The sequence below is a fragment of the Myotis yumanensis genome, unplaced genomic scaffold (assembly GCF_028538775.1).
Source record: "Myotis yumanensis isolate MYYU_CA2020_CCGP unplaced genomic scaffold, mMyoYum1.0.hap1 SCAF_5, whole genome shotgun sequence".
In the NCBI taxonomy this organism is placed as follows: Eukaryota; Metazoa; Chordata; class Mammalia; order Chiroptera; family Vespertilionidae; genus Myotis; species Myotis yumanensis.
Genome location: NW_027223756.1, coordinates 19,876,602 through 19,896,220, shown reverse-complemented (window position 1 = coordinate 19,896,220; position 19,619 = coordinate 19,876,602). Strand labels below are relative to the sequence as shown.

Below are 19,619 nucleotides of genomic sequence, written 5' to 3'. Positions count from 1 at the left end.
GTGGTTTCTTTCCTTTCTCCCCCATACCTCAGGATTCTCTGGCAGGGCCACCTCTTTGTAGCTCACAGGGGAACCAAACAGGGGCCCCAAATTCCATGGCCTCCTGCTTCTTGTTGCATGTCACAGAGGCAGAGAGACGCAGCCCAGGGCACGGGACAAGCTGTGGGTATGGAGTCCACTTCTGCCTGTTCTGATCCTGTCTTATGTGACCTTGAGCAAGTCCTTTACTATCCTTAAGTGTAGACACCTCCTGTTCTAACTTATAAATTACTATTTGAAATCATGTTGAGGAAAATGTAAGACACTACACAATTAAAAACATTTCTGGACTGAAACAGGGGCATGCTCCAGGGTGAAGCACATGGACTCCCATCAAATCCAGCCTCTGCCGTTGACCAGCTTGAGGCCTTGGACAAGTTACTGACCCTGCCTGTCTTTGTTTCTGCATCTGTTAAATGGGGGCAAGGGTAGTTGCGGCTCATAGGGTTGCAGTAAATAAACCATTCTTTTGCAGGGCTTACGTTGGTGCCTGGCAAATTGTAAATGTGATTTTGATTAATGAGAGACTTGGTTGATCTAGGCTACATAATGGGGGTTGAGCCTATGAACTTCTTGAGGCTTCTCTGTGCTTTGTGCTAGAATCTTCAAGGACCACCCCCTCTCCCACCTGGAGGAGTCATCCCGCTGTGCTCAGAGTAAGTAGTAAATTAATAGCATTGCTTTGGCATTTCAATCAATAGGATTAAGGTGATCTGATGGCGACAGAGCAGTAATTGCTGCTGCACAGATGGAGACGGTCCAGTGGCAAAGTCTGCGCTTCACAAGCTGGCTGGCCGCCCTCAGATTCTTTCCACCCTTAAAAAAATAACACTTCCCTCTGACAACGAGAGCAATAAATGCACATTGGAAAAATACAACAAGGTTCAAGGAAGAGTATAACACGCGCCTGGAAATTTCATTATCTAGATACCTACTGTTAACATGTTAGTAAATCTCTTCTAATTTTTTTTCTTCTAAAGGTTATAATCAGTTTCCCTCTGCTTTTTTCCCGAAGATTCTAAATGAGCATTTTTCTCTCGTTATTAAACCTTTAGAAACACAATTATAAACGACTGCCTATGCCAGTGTGAGGCTGTAATAGTATTCATTTAGCTGTCTCTCCCTTGATGGGCATTTATATCATTTTCAATTTTTAGCTATTATAAATTATGCTGTGAAAAGCCCCTTGGTCACAAACCTCTGCTCATGTCCTCGAAGCAAAATTTTGCTGAGTCAAAGGGTATGAATATTTCTAAGGCAGGAAAGCTCTGTCTGTGTAAAGGAGTGCTCCCTACCCCAGGACTCGGCTCCTCACTGCAACCTAATTCTTCCTGAGGCGGGGGTTGTCTGGAGAAGAATTGTTTGTGTTGTACACGGTCCCACATGGGGCACTGCATTTCTATTATTATTATTATTATTACATTTCCCTGCCTATGTCTTCTGTTTGTGTCATACTCAACTTTTTATTTCTGAAAGTTCTTTCACATTATAAACATCCCATATGCAAGAGGTAGGGTAGTATGGAAGACTCAAATCTAATTCTGCAAGTCACTTAACCTCTTTGAACCTATGTATCATAAAGCGAAGGTAATAACGGCGCTACTAGGATTGTTGGGGTGAATGGAGCAAATATGCGTCAAGTGCTGATATAATGCCAGGCACACAGAGACCACTTTGTATGTTAGCCATTATTACAAATAAAAATGAAAGTTCCTGTTCACCAGATTCAAATATTCTTCACTACAGTTTTGTGCCAGTTTAGGTTACACCAGTAATTCTGAAGAACTTAGAAAAATCTAAAGACTCAAAGAGTCAGGTATGGCAGGAAACACCGCATATGGGCTGTACTTCAAATCTTGGCTAATTGTTTCTATTCCATCCTTGGTCCTGCATTTTAAGAGGGACATTAACAGGCTGGAGCAGATCCAGAAAGGAACAACTGGGCTGGTAAACAAACTTGAAATTGACCTGTAAGGAATAATGAAAGACTCCCTGACTGTTTGGCTCAGAGAAGACAGACAGATTCTTTTCCACAAATCCCTGTTGGGGAAGAGGGATTCAATTGAATAAAATAATGTTCTTGAGTATTAACCATTTGCCAGACACTGAGCTAAGCCCTTATAAGCAAATATTACTTATTTTTTTCTCCAGAAGGCTTAATGGGGTACCAATTTGTATACGTATTGTACAGATAAGGCGATCGAGGCACGGATGGCAGAAGTGACTTGGCTGAAAGTTAGATGGCTAGTTGATGGTAGGGTAGGAATAGAACCAGCTCTTTCTGATCCCATGGTTTAGGTGCCTTCTACAGCTCACTGATTCCTTCTAGGTGACCAGGGACAGTGGATGGGACTTTCAAAGACGGAGATGGCTGCCTAATGCATGCGAGGAAAGACTATTTTGACCATTCAGTCTACCCAGTAAGAGAAGAGGCTGCCTTCTGGAGTTGGTGAGTTTCTTCTCATTGAAGTATTCATGTACATTGTAGAGACTGAACTCTTAGTAGCACGCTATACACATGAACCAGCTGAGGAAGAGGCTGGAATGGTGACTTAACTACTTATTTGTATGACCTTGAAAGTTGCTTAACCTCTCTTGGCCTCAGTTTCTTCACCTGTAAACTAGGAATACGTAATTCTAATTTTAGGATTGTTGGGAAGGGTAAAACATTCAGATAAATTGTTTTGCCAAGAACCTGGTATTCTGAAGTGGCTCACCATATGCTGAGTGAACAGTTACCTATGGTCTTGCATTTGCACCGGTGCTTTTCATTTTAGAGTGGCAGTCTCTATTCCCGTCTTCATTGGGGTCAATTACAGATTTGGAGATGGCACCTGTAGGGTTGGTGTCCACCTCACTTCTGCAGAGGCAGGTGTCTGCCAGGTTCTGCCCCCTCAGGCAGAACTTTGAAACAAGGGCAGTGCAGTATAAACAAAAGGATGTTTACACGGAAATGGTAAGCAACAGAATAGATATGATTGGGTAGAGATAGAGCCAGTTCACCCTATTGACCAGTGATCAGATGGGTTTGGTGAGCGCACTGTGTGCCCAACACTGTGCCATGGGGATTAAGTATAACCAGGCATTGGAGGCACTGTCTTTGTGGCCAAGGACTCGAGGCCTGGGATGGCTCAGACACTATGAAAAGATTGGAGAAGAGGACTGAGTGTCATCTGTGCTAAGGCCTATGGCACCGGGAGGTTAAGGAAGGGATGCTTAGAGGCAGGAAGGAGGAAGAAGACCTTTGAAGACTCTTTCTGTCCTGGGATTTTCTCTGTCTGATGGGTCCCAGGATTGAGTCTTCCCAGGCACCGGGCACTGTGCAGAAATGTCCCAGGGGTAGCTCCCTTGGGCACATTTCCCTAGTCTTTCCCCCAGGACATCTCTCAGGGCCAGGAATATGCCAATCATTGTTGTCCATGGTCAGGCCCGGAGGAGAGGAGCTGTCCTGCTTCCTAGATGAGAACAGGGCAGCATCCTCCCTCCCCGCAGGCCCCTGTTCTTCAGACATTAGCCTCGGCTTCTCCCGACATCAGCCCTGGCTCCCATCAGTGGGCACATGAAGTTGGAGGCCTGAGGATGAATCTTTTATTGTTTTTAATTCTTGATGTGAGAGTCCTTCCTTCTGCGCTTTCAATAAGATAATCAGACTCCAACTCTTCTGGGGAATGCCCGCCTTTCTTTCTCTCCTGGTTTCCTCCTCTCATCATTCCTCCTTAGCATTTGCTTCTGCCCACCTGTGTTTCTCTCCCCTTCTGCTCCTCTACCTCCTTCCTTTTTTTTTCATTTGCTTCTAAATCCTAGAATAATGGCGCTAAGAGAGATCTTGAATATCATCTAGTACAGCCCACCCACCCCTTTTACAGGTGAGAATGCTGCTCAAGAGAGGGAAAGGGACTCACAGTGAATTATTGGCTGAACCAGTGAAGACCCAAGCTGAGCGCTCTTGCCTCTTTATTTCTCTGCGTGCCCCCTCTTTTTCTCCCTCTTTGTTTTTCTGCCTTTTTATTTCTTATTCTCTCTTGAAAATATGTCCCATTCATTACTTGTTCTAAAAACCCCAGTCTGTAGTATAACCTGGCCTTCCATTGTGAGTGACATTTCACTTCCAGTGCAATGATGTCAGTGGGAAAGCAACTCCCATTTGCCCAGAAATCCTTCCCAACACACCAGCCTCAGCCGCTGGCCTTGTTTTCACTTGTTCCAATCAAGCAGGCACTGGTTCCGATCGCTCCAAATGTGTTTTTCTCTCCACCTGTGCAGGTTGTCTTTTATTAAGGTGGGCTCTGCGTTTGATTGTGTGCCCACGCTGATATCCTTTAAAAAAAATCTATCTTCAGCTTTCAAAAGTAATATGTACATTGTTGTAAAACATTCAAGCACTTCTGAAATATTTAATGTAGGAAATAAAAGCCCCCCTGCCCCCCAAGTCTCATTCATGACAACTCTAAACAGTTTGGGGTCCATTTCTCTAGACTCACTCCGCCCCCATATGAGAAAAATAAAACATTTGAAAAATAAAACTGGGATCCTACTATACATTTTATTTTGCTGCTAGTCTCTCATCCTGGATATTTTGACTCTTCTGTGTGGAATGAGGCTATCTGCCTCTGGCACTTATTGGCTGTGAGAATTTAGATCAGTGGTTCTCAACCTTCCTAATGCCGTGACCCTTTAATACAGTTCCTCATGTTGTGGTGACCCCCAACCATAAAATTATTTTTGTTGCTACTTCATAACTGTAATTTTGCTACTGTTATGAATCGTAATGTAAATATCTGATATGCAGGATGTATTTTCATTGTTACAAATTGAACATAATTAAAGCATAGTGATTAATCACAAAAACAATATGTAATTATATATGTGTTTTCCGATGGTCTTAGGCGACCTCTGTGAAAGGGTCATTCGACCCCCAAAGGGGTCGCGACCCACAGGTTGAGAACCGCTGCTTTAGATGCATCACTGCTCCTCTCAGGGTTTCTGTTTCCTCATCGGTAAAAAAGGAACAGTCTCCTCCCACCTGCCATCTCCTGTGATTAAGGCCCAAGTGAAAGTGTAGGTGCCCTGGGCCCACTCTGGTGGACTGTTCTCTGTCCCATTATCCTGTTTTACTGGGTTTATAGCATTGACCATGGCCTGAAATTCTGTACTTTCCCAAGTCGTTCATTGGTTTATACTCCCTTACTCGTCTGTCCCCAGAACTTAGAATAATTGCTGGCATATTGTAATATTTTTGGGGTCATGAACAAATTATCCACTCTCAGCTGGGCTTCCAATTGATGAAAGACCCTTTGGGGGAGAACAGAGCAGAGCAGGACAGGGCTGAGCTTGGGTAATGGTGAACAACTGGTCCACCCTGTGCCTTGAGCTCCACCTCGCCCAGCTTGCTTGTTCTGCCAGCCCTTTCCCTCTGCCTGCATCATTCTCTCTTGGCACTCGTTGCCACCTGGTGAATTAGTCATTCTTTATGGCCCAGTTGAAGTGTCCTGACTCCTATGAGATACTCTCCAACTCTGTACTGTCTCCCACCTCCAGGCAGAGTTAGTCAGACTCTTCTTCATGCTCCCACAATGCTTTGCGCCTATCCCTCTTGAATAATAGTGATCCCAGCTTTCCTGCTTTGCACAATTGCTATGTGCCATATGCAGCGCTAACACTCTCCGTGCCTTCTTCCATTTCATCCCTAGGGCAATCTGTCAGGGAGGGATCATCACCATTGCCATTTTACAGATGAGGAAAACTGAGGCTGAGGAATCTTAAAAACAGTCTTGCTCCAAGGCATTCAGCTAGCAAGTTGTGTAACCAGGATGCTAGAACATATCTGGGTGATTCCCAAGCTGGAGTTGTTAACTGCTGGGCCCTTTGTGGGCCAGCTTAATTGAAGAATTATGCAACGACAGCTGGGAAGACCCATTGTCTTTATATGGTCCAATCTTATTTTAGGGATGGGAAGACTGAGATTCAGTTACAAAGTCAGAGTGGGGCTTGTGGGGGGGCGGGGTGGGGGAGGAAACCTCCCTCTAATCTCCAGGCTGCCCAGTTTGAGGCAGTATGGGGGTTACATCTTTTACTGAACCTTGCCACCCTGCTTTTCAGGAAGTGTAGCTTTTTATATTTTAAGGCACATTCCACAAATTCTTTCAAGTCCCCTTTGTCCAGTCATGATGCAATCTTTCCTTGGCTCCTGTGAAGGGTTTTTCTTTTCTACTAGATCAGCGGTTCTCAAACTGTGGGTCGCAACCCCTTTGGGGGTCGAACAACCCTTTCACAGGGGTCGCCTAAGACCATCGGAAAACACATATATAATTACATATTGTTTTTGTGATTATTCACTATGCCTTAATTATGTTCAATTTGTAACAATGAAAATACATCCTGCATATCAGATATTTACATTACGATTCATAACAGTAGCAAAATTACAGTTATGAAGTAGCAACAAAAATAATTTTATGGTTGGGGGTCACCACAACATGAGGAACTGTATTAAAGGGTCGAGGCATTAGGAAGGTTGAGAACCACTGGACTAGATGGTTTAGGTCCCACCAAGAAAACTATCTCCCCTGAGACCCACCCTCTCTGTAGACCAGGCAATGGTGGCAGGCAGCCTTGTCTGAGGTGGCTCAGGTGGTTTGAGAGGCCCAGAACTGGGACAGCTCTGCCAGACAGCAAGGGTAAGGCTGAACAACTCACTGCAGCAGCCACCGAGCCAGCCAGCGCTGAGCTGCCATGTCTAGCTCACTCGCACTGTGACTCATTTCTTGGAGCAAAAAGGGGTCACGGTGAGATACAGAAGTGCTTTGGGGTTGGCTGGTGGGAAGCCTTCTGATCCTGGGCTTCTGCAGAGCCAAAGAGAGGAGGACAGGAGCAGGCATGTGGGGACAAAGCCATTCCATTGAACAAGCACTGAATATCTAATATACATGAACCACAGGGATGGTGCTACCCACGAGGGGAAGTGGGACAAGCGGAAAATTCTGGGTAGTACTCTTTGTCCTCTTGTTGGCCTTTCACATGCACCAAGAAAGTCATTAAGTTCCCAGCCATGGAAGGGTGTATGATCCCACAGGAAGGTTAGAAGGGCACCTAACCGTATATGAGACCACTTAGAACAAACCAAGTACCAAGGGTGAAGCCTGCATTTCCAAAGGGATTTATGAGGAGAGTCCACGCGCAGTTTGGGGTAGGGATGGTGGCCGTCCAGGGGATTCCTCATGGAGAAAGTGATGCTAGGGGTGGATCCTGAGGCTGGGATCACAGAGAAGTGGAGAGGGAATTACCATTTGTAAAGGGCTTGCGCTCAGCTGGCGGGTGGGGGAGAGGCTCCAAAGGTGACTTTATTTATCTATCAGTGAGGTTGTTATTTCCATTTTTTAAGAGGAGGAACTTGAGGATCAGAAAGGTTGAGTGAGCAAACTGCCAAGACAACAGAGGGTGGAAGTGACAGAGGCAAGATTCAAAATTCAATGAGCTTGAATCCAAAGGGCAGAAATGAGGAGAGGGGCTTGTCTAGATGTATGGAGGGACAGACCACAGTGTGAGAAAAGCACAGAGTAGAGAATACTGTGCCTGTTACAAAGACCAGTGAGAATTTGGGCTGGAATTTGGTCAAGGAGCTGGAAATGGAGGGGTGGGGGGTTGGAGGCGGGCTGGATTGTGGCAAGCTGAGGGTTGTGTCATGCTGAAACCTGGTGTTCTCGGCGGAAGGCAGCACCAATGCAAAAATGAATGAAATGGCCGATTATGTACAATGGCAAGGTATTGACAAGTGAGAAGAGGGAAGTTGTAGAACATGGTGTTTAGTATAATCCCATTTTTGCAAAACAGAAACAGTTTACTATTGTAGCAAAGCAGGTGAAGGCTCCCTGAAGCCAGACTGCTTGGGTCTCAGTCTGTCATGCTGTTCCCAAGCGAGCAGCCCTAAGAAAATTATTCCAGTTTTCCGTTTCCTCATCCACAACCTCATCCATACAATGGATGAGCAATAGTATCTGGTTTATAGGATTGTTCTGAGAATTACATGGCTTTTATACACATGCAACTTTTAGAAAGATGCCAGGCACAGAGTAAGCACTCATGCTTTTGTCATTATTATGTTATTAAAATCATTTGCATAAGATGAATATCCAACTGTATAAGTGATTTACCCCAGAGAGTAAGATTTCTCAGTATTTCAGTTCTAAATATATTTCCCTATGCGGTTTAAATATCTTACAACAAACATGTATAATGTTTATTATGTAAACAAACAAACCAGCAAGTTTATTTCAAGAGCTGATATTAGGAGACATATATGTGTGTTGTGCTTTTTCTTCTACTAGCAACAGGCCTGCGGGGACACATTCAGAGCTGTCGCTGGTGTCACTCGGAGAACTATTGGAGACAGGTGTCTGCGGCAGCCCTGTTTGGGCTTCCCACAGGCCATGTGACACTCACTGTCAGAAAGGAGAGCTAGCCCAGTCCTCACTGCCTCTCCCCATTTTGCTGTGGGCTGACTGTGGCTTCCTGGCCTCGGGGTATTCTGAGAAGCCCTGTGGGTCTGCCTTGGGCGTGGCAGATCCAGATTTTGTGGTGAGACTCCCCTCTCCCTCCATGCTAGAGATTGGGCGGCTTCTTCAACCTCCCATAGTGAAGATGAAGAGACACTGGGTACACACAGTCCTGTGTGTTTGGGGGTTAGAGCACGAGGCTTGAAAAGGTCCTTGGTCTAAGTACTAGGGACCAGCAGTTAAAAAAAAAAAAAAAATTAAAACAGGCCTGAGATTATGCTATCCTACTTCCTGACCTCCCCACTCAGTCAGAAATTCTCTCCCATAATCCTCGACAGCTTTTTCAATCCAGTGACTTTGGTCCCAAGGCAGGTGGGACAGAGACGAAAGGGTGGGCTGCAGTTACCTGTCTTTACCCTTAGACAGAGGTCTAACCACGGACCTGTGATGGGGCGGACGTTAGTGCCATCTTCCTCCTGTGTGCAGGATGGAGACTGGACACTCACATCTGTCTACAGATGTACGTTAACTTTATTATTATCTAGAACCATCTGCAAACGACTGGGCCTGGATGATCTGGAGAGGCCAATTCTGCCTCCATCTCCCTCTTCCAGTCAGTCCTGCCCTCCTCTCGCTGGTTCATTCTTGGAGTAACAATGGCAGTGCAGTGATTAAAATAACGTTTTCTGTTTTTGAATCCTGGCTCTGCCTCTTACTAGTTGTCTTGCCTTGGGCAAATGACATAACCTTTTATGCTTCATTTTTGTCACCTGTAAAATGGGAATACAATAGTATTTATGTCTAAGGACTTTTGTGGGACGATGAGATGAGGCCTATGGTTGTTAGCACAGTACCTAGCATTCAGTAAACACTCAGTAAATAGCAATGGTTATCATTAGCGAGTTGCTGCAGTCAAGGCTGAGATGGAGCATTAGGAGAGCGGGAGGGGACAGTTCAGGAAGAAAGGAGTGTCCGCCTGCAGCATCTGTTAACATCGAAGGTGCGCATGCTCTGTGCCCCAGGAAGTCCATCTCTTGTTCTTGTTATCTGCCTGGCAAAACGTCACACGTGTTCACAAAGATGTAGGTGCCCTGTGATCATTGCAACACTGATTGCAGTGGAAAAGTTAGAAAAACTGTAAATGCCCATCAATAGCAGTGTGGCTGGGAAACAATGGGAGATCCATAACCAAGGACCTGTGCTCGTTAAATGAATGAGGTGGAGCCGGTGCTTCCACAGGGAGGCTTCCCAGGACATGCTGACCCCTGAATAAGACAGACTGCAGAATTATATGGGTAATCTGATCCCATGACATGGTTGTGTGTGCATATTTCAATAGATAGTATATGTAGCTCAGTAAACTTCAATAGATTTCAACCTGTGTGGATAACTACTGAAATACATATGTCATCATTCCATGTGTGTATAAAAATAAAATTAAACTGATCAAGTAAGACACTCTTTAAAGCAATAAAAGCTGGGATGACCTGGAGATCATTATCAAAGGGGATTTGTGGCTTACACCTGGTTTCAGGACAACAACAATAAAAGAATGTGTGCATATACCGTACAATTAAAATGATCAAGAGCAGAGAGAAAAATACCCATCTGGCTAAGAGTAGGAAGAAAATGACTGTCAAACCAAAGCCCTGATGGGAGAGGGGAGCCCAGCTCTCTCTCATAGGCTTTTCCCAGCCCTGCGGCCCCCTAGAGGGCGAGGGCTGCGGGCCTGACGTCTGCACCAGCTCACAGGGCTGCAGCTTTGGGAGGAATCTGTGAAGAGGGAGAGGTATACTGCACGCAGGGCTAGGGATGTGTATGTATTCCTCCCTTAAGGGGAAAGAGGCAGTGTGGTCGGCTGGGGGGAGGAGATCTGTATTTGAATCCTGGCTGTCCCCTGAGATCAACAGTGTGGTTTTAAGCAAGACACTTTTCTTCTCTAAGCCTCAGTTTTCTCAGCTCTAAAATGGGAGTAGTACCCACTGTTTTGTATCTATTTTTAAAGGTGATTGGGAAGCTCACCTGGGGCCATGGATGTGAAAATCTCTATAGACTGTAAAATGCTCTTGTACAAGCAACTGCATGGCTGCCTGGCAGTCAGGATTGCCGCATTCCTCTGGAGCTGGGGAGCCTTGCAGAATGGAGCACGCAGCCATAAACACGCAGCCATAAACACGCAGCTATAAACATGGAGCTCTCAGAGGCCAGAGATGCCAGCAGCTACTCTATTCGATGTGTAGGATACTAACGTGCTTTTGTAGGAAGGATGATAGGTCAGAGAGGTAGAGGAGAAGGAAGGACATGGGTCTGAGGTCAGACAGACAGATGGTAGATGGGCAGCAGGCTCTGCACACCTGGGCGTGCTAAGTAAGCCTGTAGTTCTGCAAGGTTGATAGTACAGCCTGTACAGGAAGACCTTGGTCACCTTGATCTACCTCTGCCATCGGTCCTCAGACTTTCGTGGCTGGGTCCCAGCATTCGAAGCCCATTGTCTAGTGCCCTTCTCCTACCCGGGGGCACACAGTGCAAGTTCCAGGCTGTGGGAATGGGAGCACTTGGGGTGCTAGGACTTCAGCGGTGGGAACAACTGCCTGAGGAGCCCTTGTTGCCGTGCATGTTCGTGTTTCTGAGGGAGGACTGTGTGTTGGGAGGAACGTGCAGTCGCAGAGTCCAGGCCACACGGGCTTTATAGACGACAGACGTGAACGAGCTGGGGAAACATGCACTATTGCGAAGGGCTCTGGGAGCTCTGCCATTCCCTCTATAACCTTGAGGAAGTCATTTTTCCTCTCCTCATCTGCAAAATAAGAGGGTTGATCCATGTCAGGGGCCCCCAGTCAGGTGACTTGGAGCCTTGCTATGCAAACCTTTGGTCCCCAGGAGCATCAGCACCGCGGGGGTGGGTGTGGGTGGGGGGCTGTTAGACGTGCAGACTCTCAGGCCCACCCAGACCTCCTGAGTCTGACTCAGCATCTTCATGGCATCCCAGGTGATTCACACACACACTGACGTTTGAAAAGCACTGCCTTAGAGACTCTTGTTAACATTACAGGTTTCTGGGTCCCGACCCTGAGAGCTTCTGTTTGGGTCGTCTAGTATGACAGTGGGAACCTTTCTACAGTCCCTCACCCCTAGCTTGAGAGCTGCACCTCCACAATTCTGATGGTACTTCAGACACTGAAGGCAAGTGTGATTCTCTGGGGTGAGTGGGTGGGAGATTGAGGACGGACCTTGAGGGGGAAAGGGGCAGAGCCTGGTTTTCCAGGTGCCTGTGGGCTGCCCAGTATATGAGGCAGGAGAGAATGCTGTCCATTTCGCGGCTGGGATTAATGCCGAGCGGCGGCTCCCTGTTAAGATGGTAAACTCATTTAGCAACGGACACTGAAAAACAGCCGAATTCAAAGTCAGCGAGTGGTAATCTAATTGCACTGAATTAGCCTCGGGAAACTTGGACAATATCAACTTCAGAAAACCACAAAGGGATCCTTTCTAAGGAGTTTCAAAAGCGTTGGGGCCACAGCTCCCCTCATAAGGGCCTGCATTACAAAGCATAGGCATAAGCCCCTCTCCCCGGCATCTCTGGGCATTGTTCCCTTCCAATGCGCTTTCTGAATGAATTTGCTGGCCAGCCGTATGGTGTTTTCCGTTGTGTATCAGGCTTACCAGGGAGTTGGTTCAGGAGAGACAGCAGGAGTTCAGGGCTGAGCGGCCTTCAGCGTATAGACCATCAGTCCTGTGAGCACCAGCCATGCCTGGCGACTTGTCTGTGGACCAGTGCATTTGTTGGTGGTCCTGGCTCTGATAGTCTCTTATTCTGAGCTCATTCTCACTGTGTAAAACCAGGCTTTTACATAATGAAGGTGATTTCCTGTTAATAACCCTTTGTCCTATTGTGTGTGCGTGGTCATTGCCCCCTTTCTTCATTATACAATTTGTTATAAAGAAGAAAAAGGGCCCAGCTGGTGTGCTCAGTGGTTGAGCCTCAGAGGTCATAGTTGGATTCCTGGTCAGGGCATATGTCCAGGTTGTGGGCTCGATCCCCAGTAGGGGGGGGGTGCAGGAGCCAGCTGATTGGTGATTCTCTCTCATCATTGATGTTTCTATCTCTCTTTCCTCTCCCTCCTTCTCTGAAATCAATAAAAATATATTTTTTTAAAAAGAAGAAAAAGATATGGGTAAGTATGTGTTTATGGCATGACTCAGAGAGCTTACAAAGATCAGATGGTAATTTGGGAATTAGGAAAGGAGGGAATGTAAGTATATTGAAGATTTGCCTCTGACCTGCATTTCATTTACTTTTCTGGAGCTAGTTACAAATCTCAACCCACAAAAGCAGTTTACAGTTCTTCTGTGTCCCTCCTGGAAAGAAGACATCCGGTCTCTGCTTGTATACTTCCACTGCCAGGACCCTCACTACCACCAAGGCAACCCTGTTCACCATGTGACAGATCTGCCAGAAAGTTTGAAATTGCATTGACTCAGAATGAGCACATGTGCATTAAAAAATTAATCTATCAATTTAACCCAGTTCTTCTCTTGGAGCAATATAGAATAAATCAAATCTAATGTTTTCTAAATGGGGTCCCTGAGTACCTAGGGGGTTCATGAAATAGTAATGAGGACTCAAAATCCATTTCAAACATTTCAGAGTCTAACAGATTGCATATTTACTTCTGACAAGGCTCTGTGGACTAATTAAAAACATCGCGTGTCTTAAATTTTGTATTTTCTTAGGTCAACTCAGTGTGGCGACATTGCTTATTGTATGATGCTTGTACTTCTGGCAGGTATGTGTGCCTTTGATTAATAAAGACAAGGACAATAAGTTAATTATGAATGGGGCTTGGTAAACAAAAAGTTTAAAACGTAGTCTTGATGTGGGAGAAAAAAACCAAGCAGAATCACTGATAAAAGTACAGAACACTTTGGTCTTTTTCTTAGACCACGCTTGACATCTCTGAGGATAGTGATCAGGCATCATGATTTCTCATCATAAGAAGCATTTTCTGGGGAAACTGACATATTTATGGGACCTGTCAATAATGGTTTCCAGGTTGAGATAACTATCCAGAGAGTGAAGTTGTTAGTGAGGTCCTCAATTCTTTCAGGACTTTGAGCCTGAATAGAATTCAGTGTTGCTCTTTCTTATAATAATTGAAATATGCTGATAGCTGTACCTCAAACCGCTCTATTATGGAGGAGATGGGGAGAATATAATTTTGGGCTGACACAGCTAAAAATTATTTTAGACAGAGTGATTTGTCGATTCCCTTCCTTTTGTGGCTAGGGAAACTGAGGCTGGAAAGGTCATGGGACCCTCTCAAGGTCATGCCACTAGCTAAATTCTGGATTCCAGGCCTCCTCCCTTTGGGCCAAGGCCGCTTTGCCCAAAGCAGCAGAAAGCCTGCAGGATAGCGTCAAGATGGCCAGGCGGGAGACAGTGCCATCCATCTTAAAAATCATTCTGGCTTCTGTCAGCTGATGAAGGAAATAAAGTTAATGATGCCACATGAATGCGCTGTCGCAGGATGCGCACAGGCTGCGGGAGGGGAGCTCTGCGGGTCCTCTGGAGAAGGAGGGAGGGTTTTGATGTAGCTTTACAGGGAGCAGTGTCTCCCCTTCCTGCAGGGACAGGGGCTGTGGCATCTGCTACCTCTGTCTCCCCTGCAGAGTGCTTAGTTTCAGGCTGGACACATGAGCACATGATAAATAAGTGCCTGGTCAAGAATGAAGGCAGTGTGAGCAGTGAGGCAGATTCATCCTGAGCCTGTGGGGGCACGGCCTCTGTCCTTCATAAAGACCTGAGACGAGGCTGCAGGGAACTGAGAGGTGTCAGAGTCAGTCATTTGGTAAGAAAACGGAGTCCCCATAAGGGGAAGAGACTTGACAAAGCCATGCTGCAGGCTGGGAACAGAACTGGCTCTGGGGATGGGGGTGGGGGAGCCTCAAATCACAGCCTATCTGCTCTTCCCACTGCACCCCATGGGTGCAACCTCCTTCACAAGGTGGTCTCCACAATGAATTCCCTGGATGCCCCCTGAAAGGTCATTATCAGTTTTGCAAACATGCGGAAGGTATGTGCCAATCCATAACTCCACTCACCAGTCTAGGGTCCTAGGCCAAGCAGACCCACGGGGACTTAAGACATGATGTTTTCTCTTTCTCATGGTTCCTAAACCCCCAAAAGGGGGTAGAGTGACATTTTGATCAGCCCTACTGCAAACTTGCCCTAGGGGCTTCTCTCCTTAGGAAAAAGTCCTTGACCCATTTTAGGAGCTCCTAGGCACTTTCCGCAGTGTCTCAACTGCCGCGGGTGAGATTTCAGGAGACTCCTGCTATGCTACCCGGAGGGAAAGATCCAGGTGGTCATCTGCCCCTCTTGGCAAGCTCGGAGACCAGGAAGCCAGAGGGGCCACTTCAATGGGAAGCTCATTTATCTTTCATCTGGGTGGTTTTCCAGCACCAAGATCTGAGCAAAAATCTATTTGCCATGTTTTTTTTTGACCCTGGTGTGCTAGAAACATCTTCCCTTCAAGGTTTCGGTGACCTTTCTTAGCAAATGAGCACCATATTCAGTCCAAAACCCTGTGCAAGGAAGCATTTGCTGGGACGGCAGGTGGAATTGGCACATAGAGAAAAGCTGTCATCATTTGGGGAAGCCACCCATGGCTTAGACTTGGTTTATCTCCTCTGCCTTTATTCCCTTCTCAAGCACAAGCCAGGGCTCTCTTTGCTTCACTGCGATGCTTTAAGCGTTTCATGAGGGGCATTTTCTTCCTTCCTTATTCTAATTAGTACATCAGAGCAACAGATTAAACAGTTGTCACTGTATACCAGTGGTTTTCAACTGCAGCCAAGTTGGTCCCCACCCCTGGATTTTTGGCAGTGTCTGGAGAGCTTTTTGATGGTCAAGACTGAGGAGGAGGTGCTATGGTGCTAAGGATGCTGCTAAACATCTTACAAAGCACCAGGCAGCCCTCATAACAAAGAATTCTCCAGTTCTCATGCCAGCAGTGCTGAGATTGCGAGATATGGTTATTTAGCACGGGTCTATTTGAGTTATTGAGTAGGTGAGAAAATTGTGGGGTCGCTCTGGTACCTTCCCACCCATAAGCCACTGTAAGGGCTCTGAGAGTCAAAGTCAGTTCTCTTTGACTCAAAAGGAATGCATTTCTACTATAAAACAACTCATCTTTCTGGATATAAAGCCCCATCCTCATTGATAAAAATAAAGAGACAATATTGGTTATTGCATCCTAGAATGGCACTTCTGGAATTCTAGACCCACAGGCTTTTCAAATATCAGAGCAGGAACTTCAGCCAAATCACCTCATTTTAGTAATGGGGACACAGTTGATGAGCACCGCAGTGCTGTTTGCTTGTCTCCCAGGACCCTAGTCTCTCTCCCCCTCAGCTCTTTCTAAGGCCTCGATTGTTCTCTGTGTTGGCACCGGAGGAGACTTCTGCCTCACGCACTCTGATTGTTGTTTTGTTTGTTTTGCTGTCATTATTGCCATTTTGCTGGTTATGTGCTGATGCAGCAGCATTTCTGTTATCCAGGCTCTTTTCTTCTCTAGCCCCCAGATTTCCCAACAAGGTGAGCATCTGGCATCATTCACTATAAGGAGTACCTGGGTGCCTGAGATTATTGGATTGTCTTATTTCAACACAGTGCCTGTCCCTTGGGGGAGGAGGGATTATTCACATGGAACCTTCTAGGGAGCTGCCAGTCTCCATTTACCCCCACATGCATTCTACCAAACCCCCGGATTTTAATGCTTCCTTATTTTCACCTAAAATTTAGAAATGAGAGAGTTAGAAATGAAAATGCCAATTAGACAAAGATAATACTTTCCCTCCTTGTAACTCCCCTCCTCCCCCCACCTCTCTGAAAAATTGCTGGGGGAATTTTCCTAGTTCAGTTCTCATTTTTATTATTTTATGTCTCAGGACATTTCTGAAGCAACATTGACTCCTCAAATAATGAAGCCATTTCTGTATTTTGAAAGTGCAATGGTACAAATCCCTTCCCAGCCCTTCAGTCATGACTCTTCCTTCCTTATAAACACATGGACTCATATCCCATACCCATCGTAGCTCATGTATGTCTTGACACACGCAGGGGAAGGAGATGTAGAGTGATGCTTCCTGATAGGCCACCACCACTTTCCTTAAAGTATTAACATGGTGCATTCACAGCCTTATCAAAACGATTGCAATGCAAACCTTTTAAACTGTGTTTCCCTTTTGTGAAAGACAATGTCTGGGAGAATAAAATAACCATACTTACTGTTCACCAAGAAAAAAGAGTTGGGGGTGGGTGATGTGCTTGGTTTTATTAATTTGTTCTTTAATCTCTCTGGTACAGTTCTGTCTTCTTAAGCCAAACAGAGAATCAATTTGCATACAAATGTGACCAAGTACAGTTCTACTATGTATATAGGGGAGGAAGGATTTGATATTGTTAAATTAAGAGGATACTTTCTGCCCTTTCCCCCATATAGTAGCTACATTTCACAGGGCCCTCGATTGTTGCACTTTTAAAATTCTATCTGACTCCCTGACTATTTGCATTCTGAGCTGTGGGCAGGACTATGGCCTATTAAAGAATGATTTGAACCGGGGATTAGAAGCTTTAGCATTGGGTAGCTCAGAGAAGGAGAAGGGTCTTCTTTTTATCTCAAGAGAAAGACATGAAGAAAAGCTTACATATAGACCCTTAAAATCTAGGGGGAGGTGTCATTCATTTAATAAACCAACCGATAGATTAGTCAAACCAACAATTCATATGCAGAACTCTCTAAAATGTAATAAAACAAAAAACCCCAAAATTACTTGCCGATTTATGAAAAGAGAGAATAATATTTGATGGTTACTTATTTTAAAAAGGAGTAGGTTTTTCAAATTACTGTTAACCCAATGCCATGGTAAAACATGAGAGGCAGGCATCTAAAATGAGAAAGATTAATGATCCCTGCAGGTCATGGAAGAAGAATAATTTTTTTCAATTCATGTAAATGGAATTTATCATTATCATCTCTGAAGATGGCATGATTCACCCACTCTCAAAAGGACTATCTATTTCAATGCTTCCTGAAAAGGCGATTTTTCACTTTTTGCTTGTATTAACATAAGAATGCTAAGCCTGTAGGCAAAAAATTTTAACCTGGGAGAAAATGGGTAGGGGAACTCAGCTATTTAGTCAGGAGTAGACATAAATTAAAAAACAAAACACAAACAAGAATTGCCAATCAGGTCAGGATCTTCAGCTAATAAAGTAGAGTTTGGAAAGGTGAGTCGGGGAGAGGAGAGAGTCAAAGTTTAGAAAGGAAAATGTTTCCCAGGATCTGATTCTAAATCAATCCGCTGTACACCCAAGTTTAGGGCTTTACAACCTGAGGTCGTAACACTATTTTTTTTCCAAGCACGAAGCCTCAGTAACATGCACCCACACCCCGCAGAAAATGGAAACAAAAAAAAGGAGAGAAAATGAAATGTTCTGTGTCCAGTGAGTTCGAGTGCAACCTCCCCCGTCACCACTAGTTGTCACTTGGTTCCCCCAGACAGGAGAGCTGAGATTTTCGGCACTGCGGTTAGAGAGAATGCAGTCCTAATTAAACTGAGTAACTCCTAAAGCTTCCCCTTAAAGTCCCCAGCTGAGTGAGAGCCAAATGCAGGGGTCCTGGGGGCCAGTGATGGGGTGGGGGTGTAGCAGGCGGAAGGACAAACAAATCACAAGAAACAGGTAAACAGCTGCCAGAGCAACGGCTGTCTCAGACCTCCACGCACACGCCAGACACCCTGAGGGCGGGGTAGGGGGTGGGGGGAGCGGCGGATGAAAGGACCCGATTGCAGCGGGGTATGGCACCCCCCCCCACCCCAATGAGGGGATCACGGACAGAGTCAGCCTCCGTGCTCCTTTCCCCCATTTTCATCAGAGCGATGTGGTCAGTAGAAAATTGCATACCTGAAGAATACAATGGTCTCCCAAAGGTAGAGTCGAAGAGTATTGAAGCTGTACATTTTCAGGTCCTTGTGCTTTGTAGTCCTCGAGTTATGAGGCCAAAAAAATGTTTCAAATTGGTACTTACAAAACCAGCGAGCGCTATTGAAAAAATAATCCAGATGCCGAGGGGAGGTGGGAAACGGGCGCGGAGGGAAAGCCCCAGGGGAAATTGGAGCGAGGGGGCTATAGGTACCACGGACAGCCGCCGCCGCGACGCGTTTCAGCACCACGGAGAGCGTCCAGCCCTGATTTTGGAGAGCGCGGAGAGTATTGCTGCTTGTTAAACTCCAGCGTGTCTGTTGGCTCCCTGCGGCGCTGGGGAGGCACGTTTGGGGGTGGGTATATTTTCTTTTTTACCCGTTTTTCTGTTTAAATGGCCAGCTTCATGCAAGAAAAAAAATCTTCTGTAGAGATCAGAGCGCTGGCCGCGGACGGTTAGATGGGGCAAGCATCTTGGGTAGTGAGAGTAGGGATTAATGCTGAGGGGGTTAGGGGCGAGGGGAAGCGATTGGCGGTGCTGCCTTCAGTTAAATCCCAGAGAATATGCCAGGCTGGCGCATCGCGACCGAGTCCCGGAATCTCGTTCCCCTGCCTGCGTGTCGGTCTGCTGTCGCCTTGCGATTCCTGTTCTCTGGCCCCCGACGAATAAGTTATGATCACTGCAGGAAAGGTGTCCCATTGCTCGGGGCTGCAGATGTGAGGGAGCTTAGGGCAAGTTTCGGGGGCTGCCAGGGTCCATGGCGACTCCGCGGGGCTCAGGAACCTTAGGCTTCAGATGCATCTTGGTTTTCTGAGCTCGCCCATCTTCCTTTTGCCGGGACTCCTTCAGATCTTCAGACTTTCTTACTGCATTAATTTAACAAACTGGCGGCGTTGGGGATTGGAAGGGGGGGGGGGGGGGCAGGCGATGGCCGAGGGGAGGGGGTGGAGAGAGAGAGAGAAAAAAAGGGGGGAAAACTACTTAGTATCTTCAAACCCTCCCACTGGAGATGCTCATTGGCCAATGGCTGCAAAAACCAGATCTTTTTCCAGTGCTTGGCCAATCGCATGTTAGACTCTGGGTTGAGTTTAACGCTTAGAGT

At 46.1% G+C, this 19,619-nt stretch overlaps 1 protein-coding gene across 2 annotated transcripts in view; it reads right to left on the bottom strand.

Moving 5' to 3' along the window:
* GLRA1 (glycine receptor alpha 1) overlaps window positions 1-19,201 on the bottom strand; it is a 62,940-nt gene extending 43,739 nt beyond the window's left edge. For both annotated transcript variants that reach the window (XM_070417105.1, XM_070417106.1), the window contains exon 1: window positions 18,499-19,201. In XM_070417105.1, the coding sequence (XP_070273206.1) occupies window positions 18,499-18,554 (56 nt within the window). In that variant the 5' untranslated portion in view covers window positions 18,555-19,201. The remainder of the gene's footprint in view (window positions 1-18,498) is intronic.
* Window positions 19,202-19,619: the final 418 nt, after the last annotated feature.